General features: G+C 42.4%; 1 protein-coding gene across 2 annotated transcripts in view; it reads right to left on the bottom strand.

Moving 5' to 3' along the window:
- camkk1a (calcium/calmodulin-dependent protein kinase kinase 1, alpha a) overlaps positions 1-25,777 on the bottom strand; it is a 52,875-nt gene extending 27,098 nt beyond the window's left edge. For both annotated transcript variants that reach the window (XM_080780149.1, XM_080780150.1), the window contains exons 1-3: positions 25,449-25,777; positions 8,146-8,477; positions 338-385 (exon numbers count right to left, since the gene is read on the bottom strand). In XM_080780149.1, the coding sequence (XP_080636275.1) occupies positions 338-385; positions 8,146-8,409 (312 nt within the window). In that variant the 5' untranslated portion in view covers positions 8,410-8,477; positions 25,449-25,777. The remainder of the gene's footprint in view (positions 1-337; positions 386-8,145; positions 8,478-25,448) is intronic.
- Positions 25,778-26,478: the final 701 nt, after the last annotated feature.

Raw genomic sequence — 26,478 nt, 5'->3', positions numbered from 1 at the left:
CATAGGCACCTGCTTTGCGGCGAGATCAAAGCATGTCGCCACTCTCTTACTACATTACTCTGGGTTGAATGTTCATGAATGAATTGTGATTTATTACAGTAACTTTATATCATGCCGTCAAGCTAGAAAGTGCAAGCAGGGTACAGTGGTACACGACTATAGAAATATTGAATTGGTTGACCTCAGTCAATGTACACCAATAACAATTTAAGGGATGGAGAAAAAATAAAATAAAAATATATAGATTTAAAAAAAATCTATGACCATGTTGAGTCAAATGTTTGCAAATTTGTATTACAAAGTTGATTAGTGACACAAGACCACTTAAGAGACTCACCTTTCCAATTTCACATTTCAGTTTGTACTGGTTCAACTGGATACAATCCTATAAGACAGAAAGGAGAATATTGTAACAAAAGTATGGCAGCATCAATCCTCACCACCATAATCATTATATCATCATAACCATCATCATCTACATCACTACGATAATGATCAATCATCATTCAAACAAAGCCAGATATGCTGCCTTGGCCAATGGAAAGAAACGTTCCCAGTGTCTGTGAACACTGGGAAGATTTCTTGCCAAGTCTTATATCAGATGTAAGCAATGATGAAGCCTGTGATGTTAACAGTCTCCAAATCCATTAGAGTGCTACAGTTTAAATGGACGATTTGCAGCTCCATAGCAACCACTGCTGCAGACCCCAGCCAGCCAGCATGGCAGAGCTGAGCGGACCCCAAGAGAACAGAAAGGTGAGAGGGGATATGAGGGGGCGCGGTGGTACAGTATTTCACAGATATGAGCAGATGGTAAAGCCAGAACAAAAGCATTTTGGTAGCTCCTCCGCATTGAGAGAAAGCAAAAGAAAACAATAATTGATCAAATAATTACCAGCTATGAAATGTAAATATCTGTGTATTTGTGTGTGTGTGTGGAAACAAATTAAAGCACTGCACAAAGCCAAAAGTACTGCTAAAAGCATAGTAAACCTGAGTCCACCAAATTAATGTAATCTGTCTCTGCCGTGGTGCGTGCTGTGATGTTGTGTGCTCACTCATCCACGTAGCCCTGTCCAGTTGAAACTCTAAATCTCTTTAGTAATCTTTAGTAGGCTAGATGTATGTAAGAGTTGTTGGCCATGTGTCTGTTACTATATAAGGTAACATATAACTGTAGGTCTTTATATTTTCAATCTCCTCACTAGAATCGTCAACAACTTCTATAAACACACAAAACAGCGCATCGTGGTTTGAACGACACACACACACACACAGTAGCAGTATGAATGGGCCCTTACTGTTTATATTGCAACAAGGAGCCATGCTGTTTTGCAAGCTCAGAACGTGTCACCTGACTCGCCTCTGCAACACGTTGTGAGCTTGTAGATCGGCCACACACACACACACACACACACACACACACACACACACACACACACACACACACACACACACACACACACACACACACACACACACACACACACACACACACACACACAACGTGTTGTACTTGAAAGTTGACTAACAGTAAGAATCCCTTGGTGAAATAACTAGCGGGTTGTTGTTGCAACTTGCTGGCAGAGAGGTAGAGGCTAAAAGTGTGCACGTGGGTGAGCACGTATGGTCTGAAAGTCTATTGCGCAACGAGGCATGCTACAAGCTGGCTGCTGGGATACATTTCTGCAGTGGTTCCCAAACTTTTTCATGTCAAGGACCTCCAAATTGACTCCAATTTGCCCCGCGGACCCCCATTTGAAAAGAGATGCCAGGGACCACCATAACAGAAGATTTTTACGGCTAGTGATTCTCAACCCGTTTAATTTCAAGGACCCCCCAGTTTGACATGCATTAGTCTATGGACCCCCATTTAATAGCATTTATATCTCTGGGATCCACAATTTATATTGTAAAATCAATGCTAATTTAACTCTGAGAGGTACAGACCCATAAGGGTCCATTTGGTTCCAAATGATCATTTAGCTGGGTCCCCCCTGGAACTCCCTCAAGTACCCCTGGGGGTCCCCGGACCCCACTTTGGGAACCACTGGTCTACTTCATTATAACACGCCCAAGTCATGTAAAAGAAAAGGAAAAACCCCGCCCAGTAGGGGAGAAGTTGGGTGATGGGGGAGGGAAGCCCCTCCCCCATCCCCTTCCATATGTCTGTCAGAAGCCGTTGAGGGTTGCTTTCACCCAACACCTTAAAAGGCGTCTGGTTGCCTAACTTGCTGGCTGCAATACTATCCCATTGGCTGAGAGTGTCAGTTAGCCAATCAGAAAGATGGGTGACTACGGCAGCTAATGAAATGATAAGTTGCCACTTCAATGATAAGTTGCCACTACCAACCCGATAGAAAATAGCCCAGCCTGCTTCCAGCAGCTGGTAAAAATGATTGTTTAAAAGAGTAAAAGCATGTTAGCGACATTTTGTACAGCAATTGTGTTGGGGAGAACCCTCGCACTACATCTTGGAAAAATGGGGGCAAAAACGCAAGCTGCTTGTCGGAGGTAATATATTCACACGTGATGTCACACGAGACATTGAGGGACAGAAACAGCGAACAAGACAGAAAAGGAATAGAGTTGAAGCATAGGAAGATGGTTCCCTCATTACAGTGGCTGAAGCCGGCTGTGTGGGGAGCCACAGCGGTGCCTTGGGCTTTCTACTGGAGCTGCGAATGTGTTTATAGGAACACAGGAGCCCAAGCGCTGCTCTAAAAGCATCAAAAGAGGCGTGCATTGCTGCTGTGCTGAGGCCAAATGCCAGGCAATCAATTCAAAACCAGGAAAGCCATTACAGCGTATACGCTGTGATACAGTATGGTTGCATAACATTTGGCAGGGCTTGTGCAGTACTTTTGGTAGAGCTGCTGAAGGTCTGAGCACAGTGTAATGGTGAATTATGCACACCGACCCATGTGAAGTAGGCTGAAAGCGTGGCACAGGGAGAGAGGGGGAAGGAGAAGGGTAAATCAGGTGAGACACTACAGCAGTAGAATTGAGCTAGATTGTCCTTGCTGGCAAAATGAAGAAAGAAAATGGAGGAAAACTGAGCAAAGAAAGAAAAACTTAAGTTAAATGAGGAAATGTTTAACCAGTTCAAGATTAAGATGAAGTCAAATGATGAGATGTGTAACCACTTATGGGATAAAACAGAAGGAGAAAGTGTGGATTGGGAGGCTGCTGGCACATGCTCATTAAATTCTGCACTGCAGTCAATACTCTGTCAGGTTAATGGATGAAGGACGGACAAGCAGAAATGTATCACACTTGTCCTTGCAACGCTTGCTCACAAATCCTCGCTCAGACGTGCACGTCGCCACACATGCATATAGAAAACTAGAAAAAGTGCTCCTCGTAGCACAGGTCTCCGCCAGGTCAGTTAGGTTACTGTGGGCCAGCAATGTTGATGGAATATGAAGAGTCGTTGGCAATGCTAAAAGGGTGGTATTTGTTCCTCAGTGTTCCTTTATTCAAAATGGGCCACTCCTACAAACAAGTTGTCAATCTTATGAAAAATCTAACAGATCACATGAGATCATGTGAAATTTAAGGAGTAATATAAAAAATAAATAATAGGCACACGGAGGGGGTGCAAAACATTAGCCTCACATAGCCAGTCTTCATCTGCCTTTGCAATGCATATTGCCCCAGGCAGATTCAATTTGGCCCCTCTCAATTATGGGAGAACTTCACGGCCGAAGTGGTGACGAGCCAACCAGATTCGTCTGGAACCAGGCTATAACCAGCCAGGGCCCAGTATGTGACTATGTATGTAATGGTCTGTTCTTGTTTTTTGTATATTTACGGTGTTTTTAGAAGATAGAGATTTTTTTTACCTGCTGTAACATGCAAATAAACTTGACCTTGAGCCATCTGTATCTGTATGTAAGTATCTGTACAAAACGTTCTCTACTGGGGGTCCCTGGCACAACATCTTTTCAAATGGTGTCCATGGCCTAAGTCAAGACATGAAAAAGTTTGAGAATAATTATTTGCAGTAGAATAATGTGCTGTGACAATCCAACCTGAGCCTACAGTAGTAGTAGTATGTCTTACAGTAGTAAGACATTCCTGCAACTACAACGTGTCATGCTCTTGTGAAATATCCTACATGGGTTTTTGAGTGCAATATACTGCAAGAGTGTACAAAATCATGCCAACAGTGATGAAAAGTAAACACCCTGAGAACTAAAAAGAGAACGCTCGCACACTGTAGGCTCCAGTTTTAGGATTTTGTATTGCACCTGAGTGCAACCTGTGTGACGTTTCGGACTCTCGCCCTTCCTCAGACTAAAGTGAATAAAAAGAGACGTCATTCTCAGTGCTCACCACTGCGTTATCTCAAGTTCTGTTCAACCCAGTAGTTTTCCACCAGCACAGGGCAAATTGATTGTCACTTCCCGCCGATTGGCAATAGGTGTCATCCTGGTATTTAATGTCACTCAGAGTCTCAGACCATTGTTCTTGTATACACTGAAGAAGGCAGTATTTCTGTCCGTCCACAATACACTTTTGGCATTGGCAGCTACAAGTGTGCGGCGCTATACATTTTTCCTTTTCTAGTATACAGTAGGGACAGTTCTAGTTATAGGGCGGGACATTGCAGAAAAAAATCTAACATTGAGAGGGACGAGACTAATATCCACTCAGTGAAACATTTGTTATATAATACCTTACACTAGCTGTTATAATTGGACATTATACTGCCCTGGGAAATAATGAATTTCCACTGGAAAGCAAAATACATTAGGATTTACTGATTAAGCCAAGCAGGCAGCTGACAGTACACACTACAGTACACATCATTTCTCTAACTTGTTTTTGTTTTGTCAGCCTGAGGTGGAAAGGCGTGACTGAGCGATCGGTGCACACACTGTTTAATCTTCCTTGGAGACCTCAAAACAACCTCACCATAGTGCAGGCTTTATAATAGCTCCATGGTGGATTTGTGAGTTCTGCGTTATGCTAGGTCAGCTTTTAGTGTTTATGCTATAGTATGCACATACAGCATGTCAGAAGTGAAAAACTTTTTTTTTCCTTCTTTGACTTTTTTCTTGTTTCTGTGGGTGGAAATTGGGGTTTTAGGGAGCAGGGGCATAACATTACTGGTAACTGTACCTATGTGCCGTCTCTGCAAAATAGTGGAATAAAATAAAATAATTTAAAACAGGACTCGGTGAACAAAGTAGTCAACTAGTGCTGAACACTTGACTGCTTAATACCTTCATAATTCCCAACTATGTTAACAAGAGCTATAGCCTACATGGCTTCTTTATGTTGCTGATATGGTAGCCTCGGAAACCCAGACGATTTTATTTCCAGGAAGAAGAAAAAAAGTCTGGGCAAAAACCCATTTAATTGTGGGATACAGCCGAGTGGAATAGTAAGAGAGTGGTGACACGCTTTGATCTCATCGCAAAGCAGGTGCCTATGGGCTATAGTTCCAAATATTGGAACTATCTTACTAGATTACTCTGGGATACAGTAGCGTGAAAGGGTCTCTCTCTATCTGCCAATTACTGATGGTCTGCAGGAATATTCAATTGACACACACACGCATGCCCGCCCGCACACACCTCTCTCTCTCTCCGTCTCTATAATTAATCATGCTCATCTGCTGCAGGTGCGTCTAGTTTCTGCCGGCGGATCCTGCTGAGAGCTGCCTATGCCATTAGAAAGCATACCGGTAGGTCTGTTCCAGGCTACCGATATGGTAAATATAAGTCTTATTTGTCATTTTGATTCCTTACTAAGAAACCCTGTAGATATCGATTTTGGGTAATTCAATTTAGCTGTGCATACATCGACCTCTTAAGACTTAGGTAATTGGTATTGATTAGATGTGACCTTAGACCAATATGAGTTCAGAGAAAAGGACATAGCATGCAAACAACGATAATGTTCTGCCTTTCTATAGCACCCTGCATTATCCAAATCGGTTGCAGAGGCAACCATGTAAGGCACCTACTCATCAGGAGTAGTTAGGGGTATTGTGTCTTGCTCAAGGACACTTTGAACGCAGCTCGTAAATTGCAATAACAACAATTAGAATTAATTACGTACTTCTCTTTTTAAGGTTTCCTTTTTTTCTTTTTTTCAAGTTTTCTACTGTGTGTGTGTGTGTATTTTTTGTGTGACATACAGCTCCGCCCTCTGGTGGCGGGCGGGTAGTGTCACAGCGTGACACAGAGACAGTTCTGCCTGGGTTACATAGTAATCGCTGATTGCATTCGCAATCAGCACAAACCAGTCGGCCGACGAAACATTATTTTTCCCAATGCAAATTAGCCTGGAGCTTTTTTAGTGTTGCCAGTTCTGCTTGTTATAAGCGACTTTGGGCTAGTTAACATATCCTGTAACATATCTTAATATTCATGGTTGCACGTTGCTTTAGTTTGGGCTTATTTCCGAAGTGTAGTTGCTTATTTGGGCTTTCACGATTCTTTTAAAAAAAAAGCTGATGTAATAGGGCTCAAGTGGTGAAACTGGTTGCTTCTTTTGGGCTTGTTTTCATAGACCTGGTCGCTTGTTTCACTCACAGAATCAGGCAACACAGAGTTTCTGCATCCACAACCAAACACAAATGAGCTAGCTTTGCTTTGGAGTTGATCAATTGGTATATGAATTGAGAGTTGAGATTGAGATTATGGTAAATTCACACTACACGAGTAGTCAGCACTGAAACATGACAAGCAGACTAGAGATCCACTCTACAGTGGAGTAATTACCCCCTCATTACTACAACATGGATAGCATCGGCTTCTGAGATCGGTACTGACCAAATGTGCTCGGTTCTTCATCAACGGCTTCCGACGCATCGGGAAGGCGATATAGACGGCAAGCGACGGGAGCTTGTCGTCGGGAGTCTCCTGCCGACAAGCTCACAGTGCTTTCAAACTGGCCGCCAGCCGACTATTTGTGCTGTCTGGAGCTGCCTTAAGAGTGATTAAAAACCGAGGGAAAGAACCTACAATAGCAACCTCTCAACATGTCATGATATTATTGAAATATCAACAGTGATGGAGGTCAGATCCTTCTCTCTCATTCCTACATAGCTGACACCTGTAAGCTACCTCCAAGGTTTTACCTGTTCAGAATGCAGAGCAGGACACATTTGATTAAATAATAAGGAAAAGGGATAAACTGTCAACTGCACTCGTTCCCTCATTACTCTGTCTGGGAAAATGTCCTATCTGTATTCACCGTCTTGAAATCTCACTCAGAAGTCTTGTCTGTGCCAACATGGCATACTGTTCTCCCTCCCAGTCTGTCAAACCGTGTCCCCACTGCCCTGCGGGAGTGGGAAAATACAAGAAACTGTCATGAGTTCTATCTCCACAGATCAGGGACAGACCTGCAAATCAGCTTTCATGCAGGAATTGACAGTGGAAAGCCTCCAACAGCAGACTGTAAAATGCTGATCTTAAAGATCGTCATGGATTCACTCAGTCTGTGTGTGAACAGTGAACACAGACTAAGTGAATAAATTAAGTTTTTTTTTGTTTTGTTAAGTAAGTAGGTCTGAGAGGCTTAATGGCGGTATCAGGCAGAGTGCATGAGTCTATAACCGTTTCACAATGCACTAAACTTCTGGGAGATGGATTGCTGAGGTGGACTGCAACACCTACCATCAGCTCCCAGTAATTGCCGCATGACTTGCTGCACCCAAGCCATGCTACTCATACGCTGAGTTGGCGGTGCCGGGGTCGAACCCATGACCTTGTGTTTGAAAGGCGAGAAGGACACAATTCATGAACCGTTGCCCACACACCTTGGCTGACCCCCACCTCATTTTCATTATTCTCTGTCCAGTGGAATAGTGCTCACCAGACCAGGCAAAGCCATTCATGAGACCTCTAGTTATAACTAGTACTGCTGGGATTAGGATAAATACGGAAAGATAAGGAAAACCAATTATCAACTACAGCAAGCCGATTTTGGTTTACTTCTACACATGGATAGACATGAGAGGAACGAATAACTCAATACGCAGGAATCACAGTTGCCTGTTCATGTGGGGAGACACAGATTCTGCTGAGAGGAGTTTGCAGAGTACTAGTCTGGCACAGGTATGGCATTCAAGCTTTGAGGTTCTCTCCTTAACTGAGATTCCAAACTGTGGAATAAAAAACTCACCTGAGTATCTGATATGGATACACGTTTGGACTCCACGGTGGGCGTGCGAGCCACGCGAGGGGAGCCTTTCTCCTGCAATGACAACTTCCTCCCGGAGTGTTGGGGGCGTGCCGGATGGGCCTTCTTCACCCCATTGGCAGAGTCCCCCGTCTCCCTGGTCGTTACGGCCGCCATAATGTCCGTGAGGACATTGGCCTGTTCGTCTGCATCATGGTCGTAGGCATCAGGGTCTGACCTGTAGCCAAGGTCACTGTGCATAGCCATGGAGGACGGGGGAGAGGAGAAGCACTTGCCAGCTTGAGGTAGCGATGTCTAACGTCTCACCCCCCCAGCTGAAAAGACAACACAGGAGTGGATGTGAGCTAATAAATAAATAAGAATCTGCACTCCCATAAATGTGTACAGTACGATGCTATTTCACATTTGCATGTGACCTTATTTCCGCTGTTCCAATCCAATTCCAATCACGCAAACACGACTCACTTAAATTACTTCAGCCTATATTAGTAGCTTAATGACTAGTATTAAATTCATAGTTAACATAAGTAAAAAATGTAATGTTACTTTTCAGGATTCCAATTCAAGAAACTATGGAATGCACTTCCATTGCAATCAGAACTGCAGACCCAATCTGCGAAATGCCTAAATTGTAAGAAAAGAAAAAAAGAAACAAAAATCTAATATAGAAAAAATAGTAGATCTACAATGTAGTTCTGCTATCTTTGCTACAACAAACAACAGTATCTGGAATGTGGCCCTCTGGAGTGAGTGTGGAACTATACCCGGCCTCTCCAGTTTCCTACCCCTGACCACTGCTGTAGATGAGAGAACAGATGTAGTAGTAATGTAATAGATGGACATAAAGCAGCGTTTGAAATATCCACTTACAGTACATGAGAATGATGATGAGAATAGAGGTTTTAGTCAATACATCCACCAACTTGCACCAAGACAACATACAAAAGAAACAACACATTTGAACACAACCATATCATTGGCGGTAGAACAGATGGAAGGGAACCGTGAGGTTCCCAGTTCGATCCCGGGCTCTAGACTAAAGTTGAAATGTCCTTGAGCAAGACTCCGAACCCCTAAGGGCCGATTCATACTCCTATTTTAGAGCCGAATAAAAGTCGGTTTGGCTCTGTAGAGGAGTATGAATCGGCCCTAATTGCTCTCGATGTGCAGGTTTGTGCCTTGCGTGGCTTACTTCGCCATCAGTGTGTGAATGTGTGTGTGAATGTAATGCACAATCTATGCAAAGCGCCTTGGATAAAAAGCACTATAAATTAATGTACGATTCATTTGAGGACAATGTCGGGGGGTGGGGGGGGTGGGTTCCAGTAAATGGGCCACCGTATGCTATTCTTGAAATGTGGCAGGATGCATGCAAGAAGTCCTCTATTAAGACAAAGTCAATGTTTTATATTCCAAAATAATATTGTGCGTTCCACTTTGTTGAAGGGAGGGGGGTCAAACTAATTTTGTTCCATGTACTACACTGGCTCATTCTCAGTCAGTGGGAGGTCTTTCCACAAAAATAATTAAAAACTTTTAATGTATTGTCTCATTACCTACTACACAACACAGAAACATTACAGGTGATGTCCACAGCTCCACATACACACAACACATGTCATTAACACAACACAAAAGAGACAAGTACTACAAGCACAAGGCAGTTTGGCTTGCCTCCCTTTAGGCCCAATGAAATGTAACAGAGGCAGCACTTAATATAGCACTTAATATAGCGCGTTTATCCAAAGCACTTTACATTCACACACATTCATACACCGATAGCGGAAACCATGCGGAAAAAGGATCAAGTAGAGCCCAATGAGACCCAGGTCAACACAGTACAGTACGTTTTAACTGGGAAATTGAAAACTACCGTAGTGATCATCTGTCTGTCTGTCTTTAGTCATAACTATGTTTGTTGAACTGGCTGAAACTTAAAAACAAGGAGCATCTCCTCTTACGGAGTCACACTGTGGAATGAGCTGGAGGATGAACTAAAGCACTGTGGAAACATAAACCAATTCAAAACTAGAGTAAAAAAAACTATCTTCGATAAATACAGAAGCGAAGAGCACTAATGGCATTACAAAAGGGGAACTATGACGGACTGTACTATATACTTATATATTCTTATTACTATAGTATACCATACATTATGAAATATATAAGTTATTAATATTATTAGTATTATAGTACTAATATTATAGTATTAAGTTATTACATATTATTGGTAGACCACTATTGGTAAACCACACCACATATTATGTATATATAATATAATATTATATGCTGCATGTGTGTTATATATTATACCATTATTGTTGTTATTGTTGCTACTGTCATTATTATTTACAGTTGTTATTAGTATATAAATGTGTGTATGTAATATGTATATATGTACATATATATGTATATATGAATGTGTGTAGATGAATGTACATACATAAGGACAACATGAATGTATGTATGCACTGTGTAAGCAGGCACGGTCTGCTACACGTGCACAAATGGACTCCAGGGGTAGGGCCCGACAAGCCTATGGCTTCTCCCTAACCCTTTTTCGGAACGGACAGGACCTATGGACACTATAAAAAACATATAAAAAGAAAAGAAAAAATGAAAATGAAAATGAAAAATGTTGGAATCTGTGTGCAATGTATGAATGTATGTCCTCCTTCCAAAAAAAAACTGAAACTGAAAAAAAACTGAATGAGTGTGTGGGTTTGACGCGCACACAAAGCAGAATTATGCAATTCAATATATGCTTCCATGAGGTTGACAAATCATATTCTCTCTGGTTGTCCAGAACTGTTAGGCTGTTTTGTAGCATGATGCAATACCTGTGTGAGATTTCTTTTATCCTTTTTTTAAGTGCAGAAAAAACAGAAAAACTCATATTTTCAGGTTCAGGTATACTTACCGTTGTTTTTCGTTTAGTTTTTTATTAAAACAATGACCCACTACCCCCTTTTTTGCCACGGTAACAGCCATATATCTCTATAATAACTATGGAGTCCCTGCACATTTGCAATGAGTTATAAATTAAGTTATGAATTAAACCTGTAAAGGTTCAAAATGAGCCATCTACAACAGTTCAACAGTTTGGCAACAACTGAAACCTGCTGAAACCAACTGAAAGAAAGAAAGAAAGAAAGCCTGAGCTCCTTTCATAAATAATTCTAATCATATGCCATATTTTCCTCCATTTAGACAGAAAGCAGTGCCTGCCAATTACAGTAAAATAGGGTGCATTGGGTCAACAGAATACAGATGCACCCATTAGACTTGAGAATCACTTTCACCTCCAGTTTTGCCTCAAATTGTCTTCCCTATGCCAATGTCAGAACAGGTCAGCTCCCCATACTGTATGGAGATCTAAGGGTGACCGCTGGGGCAGTGTCTTGAGTGTACAGTGTTTGATGAGGTCAGATCAACATATGGAATGAATTCTGTATTGGCCATATATGGAGCGTGTCACGAGGCGTGACTGACGGACGGACTGACTGACAGGTGTGATTGACTGCAATATTCCAGATCCAGCCTATGATCATCATCACTGAGGAGCATGATTGGACGAGCACGTGTGTGTGAATTCAGCTCCTGTTGAAGTACGGCAGTTTTGTTCGCCAAAAGTAATAAGTATTTTGGTCTAAATGGTCTGTTACTCCTTTTTCTTTTAGTTTTTGTTACCTTGTAGGTGGTTGTACTGTTAAGTAACTTGAAAAATAACCATAAAAACCAACATGAAAAAGATAGGCTACTGCTTGAAAAAGAATAAGAATATAAGATATTATATTTTTCCATATCGCCCACCCCCACCTCTAACATTCCTCCTACACTGTCAAGCGAAATCCATCCCTCTTATTTTCTGTGAGTCTCCATCTCAATCATCAAATCAAGTTAAAATGTAGCTCTGCTGATTATGTAATACCATATTTTTCCAAATACCGGTAGTACTCCTGGCATTAAAAAAGAACCAGGCTGCTACTTGCAGTAGGCTTTTATTTATTTTTGCACCGGTCTGATTGCGCATGGGGCAGCTGCAGCCTCGCAAATCCCAATGCTTTCATTATAAGCTGTGGCCTTTGATTGCATTTGAATAAAACCATAATTGAAAAATAATGATTACAATTCAAGAGCCACCAGGCTGATTAAAAAAATGCAGTGGCATTTCTTCCTTGGCCTAGTGGGAATGTACGTGCAAAGTAACGGCAATCAGGCGATTTCAAAACGGGCCACTTCTGCAAAAACTATCCTAATAAACCTGTTAAACAGATTCATTCCCCGTTATGATGACGAAACCGGAAATCGACCCGTGCTCTGGGCTGCAAGGGTTTCTGGGAAAATGAGTTCAATGCAAGTGAATGGTAGTTTTAACTGCACTCCAGCAGATGAAAGCATAATCTCGCCACACCTTCATTCTGGCGGAGAAAATAAACCATTAAAGACTGATTAAATTAGAAAAGTAAAAACAGTATAGCAGGACTTTGTAGAGGCAGACTCGTTCCGATTGGTTCACCTGCTAGACAGTAAACAACAGTGTCAGTGACCCAGACTAATCCCTAGTGGAACCCTTTAACTGAATCAACAAGATTAGCCTGGTAACTGTGAGACTAGATACAAAGACTATCCTAATAAACCTGTTAAACAGATCCATTCCCCGTAAACACACCAATCTAGCGATGATCAGGGAAAAACAACAATTTTGCAGCCATCAGTCCCACTGAACTGAAACAGCCCCTGGGACAATCAATCCAAGACTAATCCAGAGCTAGCCTCTGCGAGACTGGTTGCCCCAGGCAATAATAACCACAGACCAGAAGAGCATAAACAGACGAGTTAGAAGAGCCAGAGTAATTTTTGCTCTACTCACAACAAGAAATCATCTGGCGCTTCAGCATACAGTAGCTGACCTTGCAAGAATCCCAAAAATGTCACCCTGACAAAGAAGCCAGTGAGACATGGCTGTACCAGAATCACCCCCTCTAGCCAAGATGTAAACACATCTCCAGTTTTCCCTCATAGAAGAGTGACATTCTGTACTGTATGTATGTGATGAGATATGGTTGGAACTGGTGCATGGGGCATTACCGCTCCACCCAACTCTACTCACACTGTCCAACGGAATGACCGGCTCGAGCGACTAGTTGAGTCTATTTTTAGAAGGGGTTAGCCCTGGGATCAGGAGGAAGTGAAACAGGGATAGGGAGAGAGGTGAGTGAGTTTGTGGAGGATTAATCTGTTGCTAAAAGAAAGCAGGAGGCTGGTGTTTTTCCCCCCAACGCCTCTCTCCTCCACATACACGCACATCTGTTGTGCCCGTTAAGTCCCTCTCACTAGCACAAAAGCCCAGGGATCTCTATCCCCGTTTGGTGGCTTTAGTGAGGTAGGGATGTCTGCTGATACCGATTCACAGACAATATCCAGATTCCAGCCTATTGTCATGATATGGATATAATATTGATATAGGGATGTCCCGATTTTTTTGCTCTCGATCAGATTCCAATCATTTGAAAATTACATGATTGGCACCAATTTACGATCACGTGATCGGGACAACCCTACAGCCGGCCTTTTGACCTGACCCCCTTCCCTCAGCTAACCCCCCTAAACCACTGCACAGAGTGCACACACCTTACCATGACTGCTTTAAAGTTGTGCACATGGTCCTATCAATGGCTGTAGTAAAAACGGTCCCAAAGAATGGGTGATGTTACTGGTGGGCACATTCTGTTGTTCTTTGTCAGGCAAAGGTAGAGGGCTATGGGAGTGGGGGGTGTGGGTATCCGTTGGCATAATCCTTGTAGAACAGATGGAACACATAATTGGGCTTGCCATGACTCTCTCAGTCTATTGCCCTTTAAAAAAAAATAGTGTGCAACTGTTTTTTTACCATGTAAACAAAGACTCAATCCACATTTGAATTATGTAATTCCACTTCTTTAACACTTATGTTAGATATTAGATAATGGAGGCTTTCAGCTGCATTAAAGTACCTCACTCTTTGCACTGGTGCATTAAGCAAAGATATTCCCCTGGCTGTATCGTGTTCTGTGGAAGCAGCTTGTCTGTCTGTTGAGAATATGTTCAGTTGAAACAGTTCACTAGTGCAAATTGGTGCCAGTCCAGCTTATTGTTTTTCACACTCCTCTAGGAATTTATCAAAAAGACTAAAGGCAGTGCTTCCGGCATGCACATGAATGTTTTTCCCTCTTGACTGAAACTTGTCTTTTGCCTGACAGCCTGTGGCACCTCAACACTTCCTGGCTGCTGCTTCGATCAATGCAACATTTCCCTGCTTTGAAGTGCCTGAAGAAGGTCAGTAGACCGAAAGCTTGCTAAATAAATACATCGATTGTGCGCAGATCTGAGTGTGCGGAGCTTCCATTTATTTTTCTCATGTTCCCTTTGTGGCTCCAGCAGACCAGCACCTCTCTTAAGTTTTTTCAGCGGATGAGCGGTGGTTCTTTTTACAAGTGCCTGCACCTTAAAATGAAAACCAAACCCCAACTTTAACAAATAACCTGCATGTGAAAATATGCCCTATATTCACAGTCACACAGTCACACAGTCACACAGTCACACAGACACACACACACACACACACACACACACACACACACACACACACACACACACACACACACACACACACACACACACACTTATTGCTTACCTAGTTTTTTAATAGGTTAAGAAGAGGCAGAGTCCCCTCTCTGTTCTTGATGATCCAGTAGACATCATGCAGACTGTGTGGACTGAGCTGAACCCGCCTGCCCTACAGCAGCTAACTGGAGTTATGTACACAAATGAACTTCCCTTGTAGGCCACATTGCTGTTTAATAAAGCATGCTGTGTGGCATTTCTGTTAATTAGTGGTCCACTCCAGAGCCATACTGTAGAATAGACCGGAAGTGATGCTTACTGTAAGTAGCACATTAGACATGGCTCTGCAGTCTGCAGGTGATTCATACTTACACAGTGACACAATGTTCACAGTGACACAATGTTCAGTCCAGTAAGCCAAGAGCATTACTGATATTGAACTTCCTAAGTATTTAACATACTTATTACGTGCAATGACTTGCAAATGTAGAGACATCCATAGCTTCCCTTTGCCTTCATGTATCTCACATAGACTCTCTTCTAAACGTTACAGTTGTAAAATTGTGCAGTTGTGACTAACTCTACTGTGTTGACATTGTGCATTTGTTTAACTGTATGTAATGTGTTTTTTTTTTTTTTTGTCATTATTATTATTTTTTGTTCTGTATTTATTGTTGTCAAAACATTTCCTGATAAGATTTTGTTTGTATTTGTGCTGCCATGGGGATGTGGGGGGGAACATATATGTCAATAATTGTTTTGAAATTACTTATTGTGCTGTAAAGAAAATCAATAAACATATGTTTAAAAAAAAGGGGGAAAAAAAGTGTGAAGTGAGGGGCGCTCTCATCATCGTACATCATCATGACGTAACATGTCTCCATTCATTGTCAATGAGAATTTAATGTTTGTGCTAGGACAAAAATGCAGATTTGCTCGTCCACATATGATGTAAATTCTCCATTCATTGTCAATGGGAATGTAATATTTGTGCAGGACAAAAATGTCGATTTGCTCGTCCATATATGAGGCCAATTTCTGCTGAACTTAAACACTTACTGTAGGTCGCTCGAGATTAAGAGCGTCTGGTGGAGACCTGTGCCCCGAGAGGCACTTTAATTTGGGATAATTTGGGATCGGATAAGATGAGTAAACAATATGCTGCATCTTCATTTATGTGCATCTACACTACGTGCCGCAACACATACCAGTCCCCCTTGGCATCAACATCAAACACTGCTCATATACCGATACAAGACTGCTCTTGAATCTGTCATAGAAATCAACACCATCTGTCAGTATGCATCACAACAGACATGTGTTTACACAGTCGGCTGGCACATCTGTGAGTTGGCCACATATATATGGCACATTGCAACACAGACTTAATTGAGTCATTCCACGAAACCGGTAGGATTTGCAGTCCCTCTGACCTTTTAAGGTGTATTTTATCGATTGAAGCCCACCACACACCGTGTGCGGCGCGTTGCTGCGCGGCGCCGCCTGAAAATAGAACTGTGTTCTATCGGCGCGCCGGGCGGCGCGGCGCGGCTCCGCGCGGCGGACGGAGCCGGTGTGCGTTAGGTTCATTGAAAATAATGGAGGCGGCTGTGCGCGCCGCGCGGCGCCGCGCGGGGGACGCAGCCGGTGTGTGGTGGGCTACAGTCACAGTATGTTTTTTCATCAATTTAAATGTTCCCTTTAATATTGTGTAAAATTACATAGATTTTATTTTCATATCAGAAATTATCTTGCTTTCTTTCAATGGACACCCCCTATTGTCAATTTTTCCATGTCCCCTAATGGCCTTCGATGAAATTGGACTTGAGATATGAGATATAAAAATCTACAAATTCCATAAATTATGCCATTCACATAAATCTATCGGTGCTTTATTGCTGGTCATGTTTAGTTTTTGAATAAATAGAATCACACTCATCCCCGTTACACAAGTAATTCTCCTCTCCATAACAATAATTAACTGGCCCTTTAGTGACATCACCAACAGGAAGTGGCATTCTACAAGTCTTCTGAACAACATGAGCGCTGGGCGTTACTAATTGATTGAACGGAGAACTCCGTCCTTGCCGCTCAGGGTGTCAATACCATTTCACTGCTCCTCGCCTACACGCAAACAACTGTCAAAAACATATGTGAGAGGCCGAGAGCCTCTTGAGATCCTGTTTTTTAGATGGAAAACCGCAAAAGGAATGTCAGTCTAAGCCGGGTTTTTCGTTTGGACAACAAATGGACAAGCTCCACCGGCACAGAGTGACAGGTACTGTAGAGCAGAATGATGGAATTATACCACAAACCCACTGGCCAGCCATCTGTTGAGCTTACATACTGTGGAGGACGCACAGCTTGTGCCACAAAAACAGGAATCAAATGGGAGTGCAGATCAGTAGGGCTGGACAATGCATTGGCACAATTTAGCAGTAATCGAAAATAGTGATTTTAGGTTTCGCAATTATGTAATCCTGAAACTTGGCAATTCATTTAAACAACTTAATGGGTCAGCTGCTGTACCCTGCCATCATTTCTTCTCCATTATTTAAAGGGTTAATATTATTATCCAAAACATTGTAGCCATTTCCCCATCCATCAAGCAATTTTACAAAAATACTACAATACAATTGTAATAATAATAGCGACCGAAGGTCGCAGTTATCTATGGAATCGTGCATTTCCCGTCAGTTGGTGTGTCAGGCACCATATATGGTGCCCAGGTCTCGTGACATCATCAGGGATGGAGATGTGGAGTCCCTGATGTCATAGTAAATGCGACCTGCTGACGCAGTTAAGTCCATATACTGTATGGAGATCCCTGATGTCATCCCTTAGATCTCCATATATGGATATATGTCAGAACCTGTTCTGACATATTCCATGTGTTGATCCTTCCCCATCCATCCTTCCTCTTCGATGTCTCCCTTTTGACTTATACCTGTCCATTCAAATTTCAAACTCTAGACGGGCCTGCCCCAAAGTTATTAGTGCAGCCGTGCCCAGCAGCCGTCGAAAAGAGGCTTGAAATTTAAGGCCCGGCCCTACCTGGGCCCTCATCAAACCCTGTACACTCAAGATAATGTCCGCGCTACCACCCTTAGATCTCCATATACTGTATGGAGCTGACCTGTTCTGACATCCATATGTTGATCTGACCTCATCATTTCATTCCATGTTGGTCCCATGTCAAAGCGCCAGCATTCGCCCAGCAATCTGCCGTCAACGAGGCAGATGCGTGGCCGCGACCTCAGGCGTCTTACTGGTAATAATAATAATAATGGTTTCTTAACAGGACAACATTGTGGAGTAGTTGCTATGCCGGGTTTGTGTGTGTTGATAATTAGGATAGGTTCAAATGGAAAGGACTATTACGACTGCTTCAGTCAAACTGTGGTTTTCCTCTGAGTGGAGTCATTGCCGGCCAGTGCTCTTATCGTTTGATAACACTATCGGTCCAATAAACAGAGCAGAGCAAAGGCAGATCACTTAAGTACTTGTTTGACAAATGCTCAGCAACCTGATTACTCTGTCTTTAAGTGCTTTGGGACTAATCCAAATAACATTTCTGAGAAATACAAGCATCTTACAAATGCCTAAAATCATCTACTCGAGGAAGAATGCAAGAGCACCCATTTTCAACCTTCTCTTCATATAATTGGTCCTCACTAATGCACCGTGTGATTGAGAGGTCGGGGTTCAATTCCCGGGAGTCATACCAAAGACTATAATAATAGTGCCTCCCCAGCATCAAAGATTGGGGCTGCGACATACTAGTCATGTCCAGGGAGTGTACTTAAGCCCATCACACACCATCTGCGACCGCCGCGCGTCAAACAGGCGCCTCCATTATTTTCAATTAACCTATCGCACACCGGCTCCGTCCGCCGCGTCGCCTGGCGCGCCGATAGAACCAGTTCTATTTTCCAGGCGGCGCCGTGCGGCAACGCGTCGCGCCGCGTCGGACGGAGCCGGTGTGTGTTGGGCTTCACTTGTACATCATGACTGGGGGATATGTACTCTGTACTGTACAATGTCAGGAGATAAGACTCCTGACATATGGGTCACATGGCTATTTACTTACTTACCATTTCTGTCTACTCGCTCTGCATCTTAGAGGTAGGCTATGTAGAGTTCAGGCAATTGGTCTTTCCTACCAATGACATCACCGGTGGGGATAACAAGCTAATGAAATGGAAAGTTAGCATGATGAAATTGCCACAGATAATGTCATCGGAAGGCAGGATTCTTAACTGTCTACTTTCCACAGCCCACCTCTTATCTGAAACACAGGGAGTCGATAGAAATTGTGCTTTTAGTTTTATTATTACCCACTACCAGATTCTTAAATGTCAGATTATAACATTATCTTACTATTGTAGATTTTATCTATTATTTACTATGCTGAGACGACACAATTTCCATTTCAAGGAAGACTAAACTTTGTTTTTATCTTATCTTAAACATAAAGTTAATCTCACAGCTGAACCCAGAGCACTACCACAAATGAATGAACTCACTGGCCTGCTGATGGTTCCACCACACAGTTAGGGTCCTTTTACATTTTTAGACCCAATCCCAATTCCTCCCTTCGTCCTGGCCCTTAGCCCTTGCCCTTGCTTATGCGCGTTCACGTGATGGGGAAGGGTTATCTCAATTGTCTGTGGAGCTAGGGGTAGGGCAGAGGGCGAGGGCGAGGGGTAGAATCCCCTTCGTTTGAAGGGATGTCTCGACGGGACTTAAAACGGAGCAACATCACTGAGGGCTGAAAGGCGGACGAGGTAAGAAGCCTTTTATGTCCTTTATTATGGAAAAATATTATAATAACCAATATTATTTGAATGTATTAACAATCTGCATCGCCAAAAATATCGCAATCTCTAGCAAAGGTTAACGTTACCTCACGTGAACTAACGATATGATACGGCGTTGCATTCATACAACGTTACCCATTAATTTGGCGCCGCATCGGCGCTTTATTCTTTTTTATTTATCGCCGGTGCCCCGGTGATACAACTCGGAAGCAAGCTAGCTTATTAGCAGGCATCAGTCCGACCTCCCTGACCACGATATGTCAACATTCTGCAGTTTTGGAGCTCTTAAAAGCCGTGAAATAGCCTACTGTACCTACATAACGCTGTCGCTGCATAACGTTGGCTACTCGCTGCAGTGATAGCTATGGTTTTATCATGACCAATGTTATCCCCACAAGTTGCAAAACTTACATAACTAATTAGCAATCTTGTTGTTTTTTTCCCCAGGCAAACCAGCTATGGAAACAGATTGCAAGCTGCTGTGCAGACTGTACATTGGATGGAGATGAATCACGATGGCATTTTCATTGATAGAAAATTACTCTGTTCTTAATGATATTAAAAACAATGACCAGTGACCACAGGCCCTTCTTTCTATACTGTAAATTGTTTCCTTTTTCTAACCCTATATCTGTACCCATGCTATACAAACTGCTAATACAATAATCAATGAATCAGGTACAACTGTTGAGCAGGTGTCAGAATGAGCTATATCTAGCTGAATTACATTCTGCATGCCTGCATGGTGGGCTACCAACATGAGACAAAACTACAATATATTTATTTCATCATAACCACAGCAATGTTATATTTACGTTCCATCTCTACAGCTTAAATCAAATGGAAAGTAGTTTCCAAAGTGGGTTATGGGCTAAATGATAGTTTGTACACTCAGAGTTAATTAACATTCATATTACAATATAAATTGGGGGTCCTAGAGACAGAAATGCCATCAAAGTTTGGGGACCACTGGCCTGTAGTGAGCTTGCAGATGAGCTATTTTCTGAGAACAGGTTGTATATCAATATCTACAAGGGACGTTCAATATTTAGGGACGTTCCAATTCCTAGGGGGATGATTTATCTCCCTACCCCTTGACACTCATTATGTAGGGACAAGGGGAAGGGGCAAGGGCTGAGGGCTAGGGTTAAAAAAACGAATTGGGATTGGGCCTTAGTCTCCACCAGGCCGAAGGCATGGGGAGAGAGTATGTTTTGCACTCCGTCCGTCCGTGTGTGTCTGTCCGTCTGTGTACAGCTAATCTCCGGCACCGTTAACCCGATTGATGCCAAACTTTGCACACACACTCCCTAGATGCCAACGATGAACCTCTGCCTCAAACTTTCCAGAACGGCCTGTTATAGCGCCATCAGGAGGCCGACTTTTGTAAAACATATTTTTAATATTACTCCTCCAGATTTTGTCCAAAAATCCCGCAAATGTGCTCAAGACCGATCTGTCCGTTATTTCATATTCCATCCTAATTGGCTAACATTGGCTTTCAAAGTTTTGAACAAAAAGCATGTAGACAGGAGGAGCCGGGATTCGAACCGCTGACCTATGGATCATTGGACGACCTGCTCTACCTCCTGAGCCACAGTCGCCCGTGACTGACCTACCTATCGTCCTGATTGGCAACCACACACTTTTTGAGTGATGCAACCACTCCCTTACGGAGCTATGTGTGTGGGTGGGTGGCTGGGTAGCTGGGTATGAGCACGAAAACATGGTTGTTTTTCACCACCTGTGCGCAACCTAACACACACAGAAACACACACATATTAACTGTATATATATGATGCTTTCGGGTGTGCCAGTACAGTGACAGTACAGTACAGTAGAGGGTACAGTAGAGGGACCACCGCAATTTCTCAACCATTTTGGACGCGGGGCAGCACACCGGAACCGGCCCGGCCGCGTTCCTGGGAGTCTGGAACTCTCCCCGCCCCCCCCCCCCCTCCCGGAAACCCCCACACGGAGTTGCACCACTCACTTCACAGTCACACGGGTGTGATTTTTGCCTCTAGCCAACCTCTCAGCCTTGGGATATAAGGCAGCAGCTGGTAATTAATTGATGTCATCAAATCTTGTTTTACTGAGAAGAATTTCACTTACCAATGTAGCATGATGCTTTCAGGAAGAAATCTATGTTGTTATTATACACTGTCAAATGCAAGTTTGATCTTATTTTAAGACTTGGATTTTTGCATGGCATGCCTAAAGTGCACTCTATGCACACATCTTGGTAGCAGCCATCTCCCTTATTATATCCATGCATAATTTAAAGGGTGAAAACCATGGACAGATGGAGAGACCATAATATCTACATGTAATGCATAAGTGAAGGTAAGAGCTGGAATATAATTTGGGAGTTGGTGAGCAGCAGAGACCAGAGTTAACAATTCTCCTTTAAACTGTGAAATAGATACAATAAAGAATGACAGGAAAGACGGAAGACAAAGATGCAAGACGGCTGTGAGCCATCAGGGTGACTTGTATGATTCTAACCTAAGACATGTACTGTACATATAACCACATACTGTACTTAAACCAAACCTGTCTATAGTGCACACAACATCCTGCTAACAGACACTAAGGATGACTCAGCTGAACCTTGCCTGTCTGTGTTACTCCATAAACATAGCTACAACTTTCCAGGAAATTATAGACTACTAGCTGAGTCACACATTTGGCACTGCAACATTAAATGACTGTGGGACACCAAATAAAAGCAAGGCAAGCTTGCTTTTGTTTCTGGTAGAGAGCCTAAAACTGTGTCTTACGCTTGCAGACTGCATGACACACTTAAATCACTTATCACTACCGATCGCTGGACGATTATCAGAGCATCTCTATGCTGTAGTGGTGCATGCAGAGGAACATCCTGTTCCTCATAGTTCAATACCCCTGCTGACAGGTGCCCTTGACCAACCTGTTGGAGTCACTAGTGCAGTGACAAAGAACACCATCCCTCTCCTGCAAACACGGTAGCTGACTGCCTAGGTGCTGCCACCACATCCGCCCGCCACGTCTTTGAGTGCAAATTTGTAAGTTGGCATTTTATTATGTTTGTTAAATTACATTGTAGTGATTTTGATGTGATAGATGCGCACGCACATGTGCGCCTTGCGCCTAACCTTGCGGCTAGCGGTCGCCCCAGATTGGCTAGTTTCAGAGAAGAGAGATATCAGGTATAGAGCTCTGTGGGACCTGGGTCAACGCAGTACTGTATATAGAGTTTTGAACTGGTTAATTCAAAACTAATGATCATCTGTCTGTCTTTAGTCAAAACTATCTTTCTGTTGAACTGCACTGCATGAGTGTGGGTTTGTCGAATGACACACACACACACACACACACACACACACACACGTACACAGTACACAGTACACACACACACGTACACACACACACGCGCCCATAACCTAATTCTAATCCCTTCCCACAAGGGCTCAAAGAGGCAGGAGCTGTTGCCATGTCCTCTTTTTGAATAGCTGGGTCATACAGCGGCTCATGGTGCAAATGAAGAATTGTCAATTTGTTACACTACAACGGTGCTTTGGAGGTTTTGTCATCTCCCCCACAGTCGGCTAGAGTAGCCTGGTTCTCCAACCTGGAGAAGAGTACCTGGCTAGAGTAGCCTGGTTCTCCAACCTGGGGGTCCGTGGACCGCTCGCTGGCGGGCCATGGTGGTGCCAGTCTGCATGACACTTAGTTATTTTGGGAACACTCAATATGCATCCCATGAAACAGAAATACCTGTGTGTTATGAATATTTTATGTAGAGCATAGTATGTTGTATTCTACTGTATCAGTAGTACATCCTTTTCATAATAGGAAGACAAAATAAATATCTGCCTGATAACAAAAAGATATGCATTTTACCTGTTGAAGAAACCATAGTGTGTGGAAAATAAACATGAGCACAAATGTAAATGATTGACCCGTTTTAACAGGAACTGGTATTCTTCTCTCAAGGGAGGGGTAAATAACTGCTTTATTCCCTTGTATTGAGAGAATACTGCGGCAAACTCAATAACAAACAAACAAAATTGAGCACGACCCCAACAGGCCCGTTTCTAGAGGAAAGCCATAGACAGAAGAGTCATAGAACTCAGATATCGGCCAGAAGGAAATGGAATGTGCAGCCAGATCATTTATATTTGATTGCCTGATTTATACTTTGTGGTACAATGTTGCCGAACATAGCTGCTACTCTACAAGCTCACATGTTACTGATGTGATGCCTTGCTAACTTAGAGCCAATACTCTTACATGCTTTTTTTTGCAAACTGTTAATAAAGTATTCAATCAATCAATTCAGAGCTGCTATCCTATATTTTCAGCATGCAAAGATCATAAGATGTTGCCTATTGCATTAGGCAATAGCCATAAAACTGCTATATTTTGCATAATTGGTATGCATTCCAAGTCCAAGCCAAAACAGCTTTGGTTCATTCTGTGTGCTTCTCCACTGGTAAGCCTACTTTGTATTCTACAGAGCCCATCTCATCTGATCATATTGTTTACTCTGGCTAGTGCATTTAGAAATCATAGCACAGATTTAAAATATTAGAACTGAAAAACTGCAAATATTGGTCTGTGATTAAACTGCAGTTCCAATAATGAATTGTGGGAATCATTATACTCAAGGTTGCTCAATAGGTTGTGCACATCCCTGGGAAATGGATGGATATTTGATTGGACAACACTATTGTTGAAACACCATTTATTGCATTCTCATTCAGATGATCTCTACTACGAAAAAAAGATAAAGAGACTTTGTCTCAATGTGTTTTTACTTCTTAAATAAAGGTTAAATAAAATGTAACAATACAGCTATATGCTTTTAGTGAATTCAACATAATCTTGAATCATTATTGAGAGACAGTGTTAGTAATGAGTTACTATTAATATATGTATCACTGTAATATTAATACTTTACCCAGCAACGAGTAGTGTACGGTATTACTCTGCCGAAAATATACCATTATTACATATTACTCAGGATTTGTTGGCTACTGTTTGAAAACATTTCATTCATCAAGAGAGATTGCTGCTTTTATAGCCTTTTTGGCTGATTGGTGACTCTTATTATTATTATTATTCAAAACAATTTGATTCCGTTCTAAAAGAAGCTGACTAAACAGATTGGGTTGTACTTGATTCCAAGTAATATAATATTATTACTTTTTAAGGAGTAATATGTAATACTGGTCACTATTAATCTCAAATTAAATAGTTCCTTTTACTGGATGAGATTATGCAAATTTAAACCAGCAGCCAGCTCCAGTCAATATGGTCGCAACACATCTGTCAATATGATATTGACACTTGACAGGTGTGTTACACACAATGTCAGCCGTGTGTGGTTTAAAGCTTCCCACACACAAGATTTAAAAAAAGACTAATCTAATGTCTTTTAAAAATCTTTCCAAAATCTTTATAAAAAAAAGTGTATTACACTACAATATTTTGCGTATGGATAATGGGAGGCGAATACCATTATGGCAGGTGTGCGAAGCAGGTCAATTACACATTGTTGTGTGCATTGCATATGTACAGTATATGCTCAGTGCACATAGCCTACTGTATTTCAGTGTGGTTCCCTATGGTGGTTCGAATCCACGCAGACAACTCTGTGAGGCTGTGAGCGCTTGCCCCGCACACCCCGAAATGCAGTATTGTATGCAGTGGTATTGTGCGCCTGCTATAAATTAATTAAAGCAAAGCCACATTGTGGAGTGCAATGCAATCCACAGGCGCGTGGTTTTCCCACAACACAGATATACACTGGCATGACAAATACATTATACATTAAAACGGGCATTGAAATAATCACATAAAAGTTTTACTCACCAAAAAGTGGTCTTGCGTACACTATTTGAGGTTTTGAGCCACCGCTTTCCACAGCGGGATCCGCGAGGCGCGTCCAGTTTTAGAAATAAATAAAGCTGCACACACACACACACACACACACTGGCAGTGCACACGGGCTCGGCCAGCCAGCTCACTGTGCTACACCGGCACACTCAAACAGTACAGTACATGTGGTGAGTGGGACACAGTCAGCGCTTGTAAACTGTTTCTAAAACACTCGCATCATCCACAGACAGACACGCTTCCCCACAGTCTCGGCTGCTGCAACGTTGAAAATTGTCCCATGTTTCACACCCTCTCTTCCGGAAAACACAGCAGACTCACAGCCTCAGCCAGCACAAGCAGTTTACTGGTTCACTCTCCTATGGTTAACTCCCCTTTCCTTTCTTCTATTGACAACGAAGCGCAGGGACGCTACAGTGTAGCCTACTGTAACTGTACTGTACTACTGCAGCTACACAGTGTAGCCTTTACGATGCAGCAGCAGGCAGGCAGGCGCACACACAGGCAGGTAAACGTAGCCTGCATGGCTTTGACTGATGAGTCTGGCCCCGCCAGGCTAGGGTAAACGTAAACGACAGTGAGGCAGCAATTTTGTATTGAGTTGTACTTGAAATGTACTGTAATTCTCCAATCTATTAATACATACTTCAATCAATCAATCAATAAATATTTAATATTGACTATAATATCGACTATAAAACGTTAACTTACAGTAGGCTACGGCTATAGCCTACTACTGCACAATATTATGAACATGGCTTGAAAATTACCATAATTTTCCTTGTTTGTACTTAGCGCCGCGGTTACAACAATAAGAGCCATTCACGGCAGCGTCTAGTGAACAGATCTAATGAACAGATTTAAGACTTCCGGTGGACGATCTCTTCAAAATAAGACTACCCTCTAGAGTATGAAAAAAAGTTTCATTTGCACATTAAAACTACAAATTAAGCATTTAAATGATGCTATATGATGCTAGAAGACACACATTATGTTTCTGTGTAAA

The sequence above is a fragment of the Protomyctophum bolini genome (assembly GCF_963924005.1).
Source record: "Protomyctophum bolini genome assembly, chromosome: 13".
NCBI classification, from domain to species: domain Eukaryota; kingdom Metazoa; phylum Chordata; class Actinopteri; order Myctophiformes; family Myctophidae; genus Protomyctophum; species Protomyctophum bolini.
The sequence above is the reverse complement of the archived record's forward strand: the minus strand, read 5'-3'. Positions and strand labels throughout refer to the sequence as shown.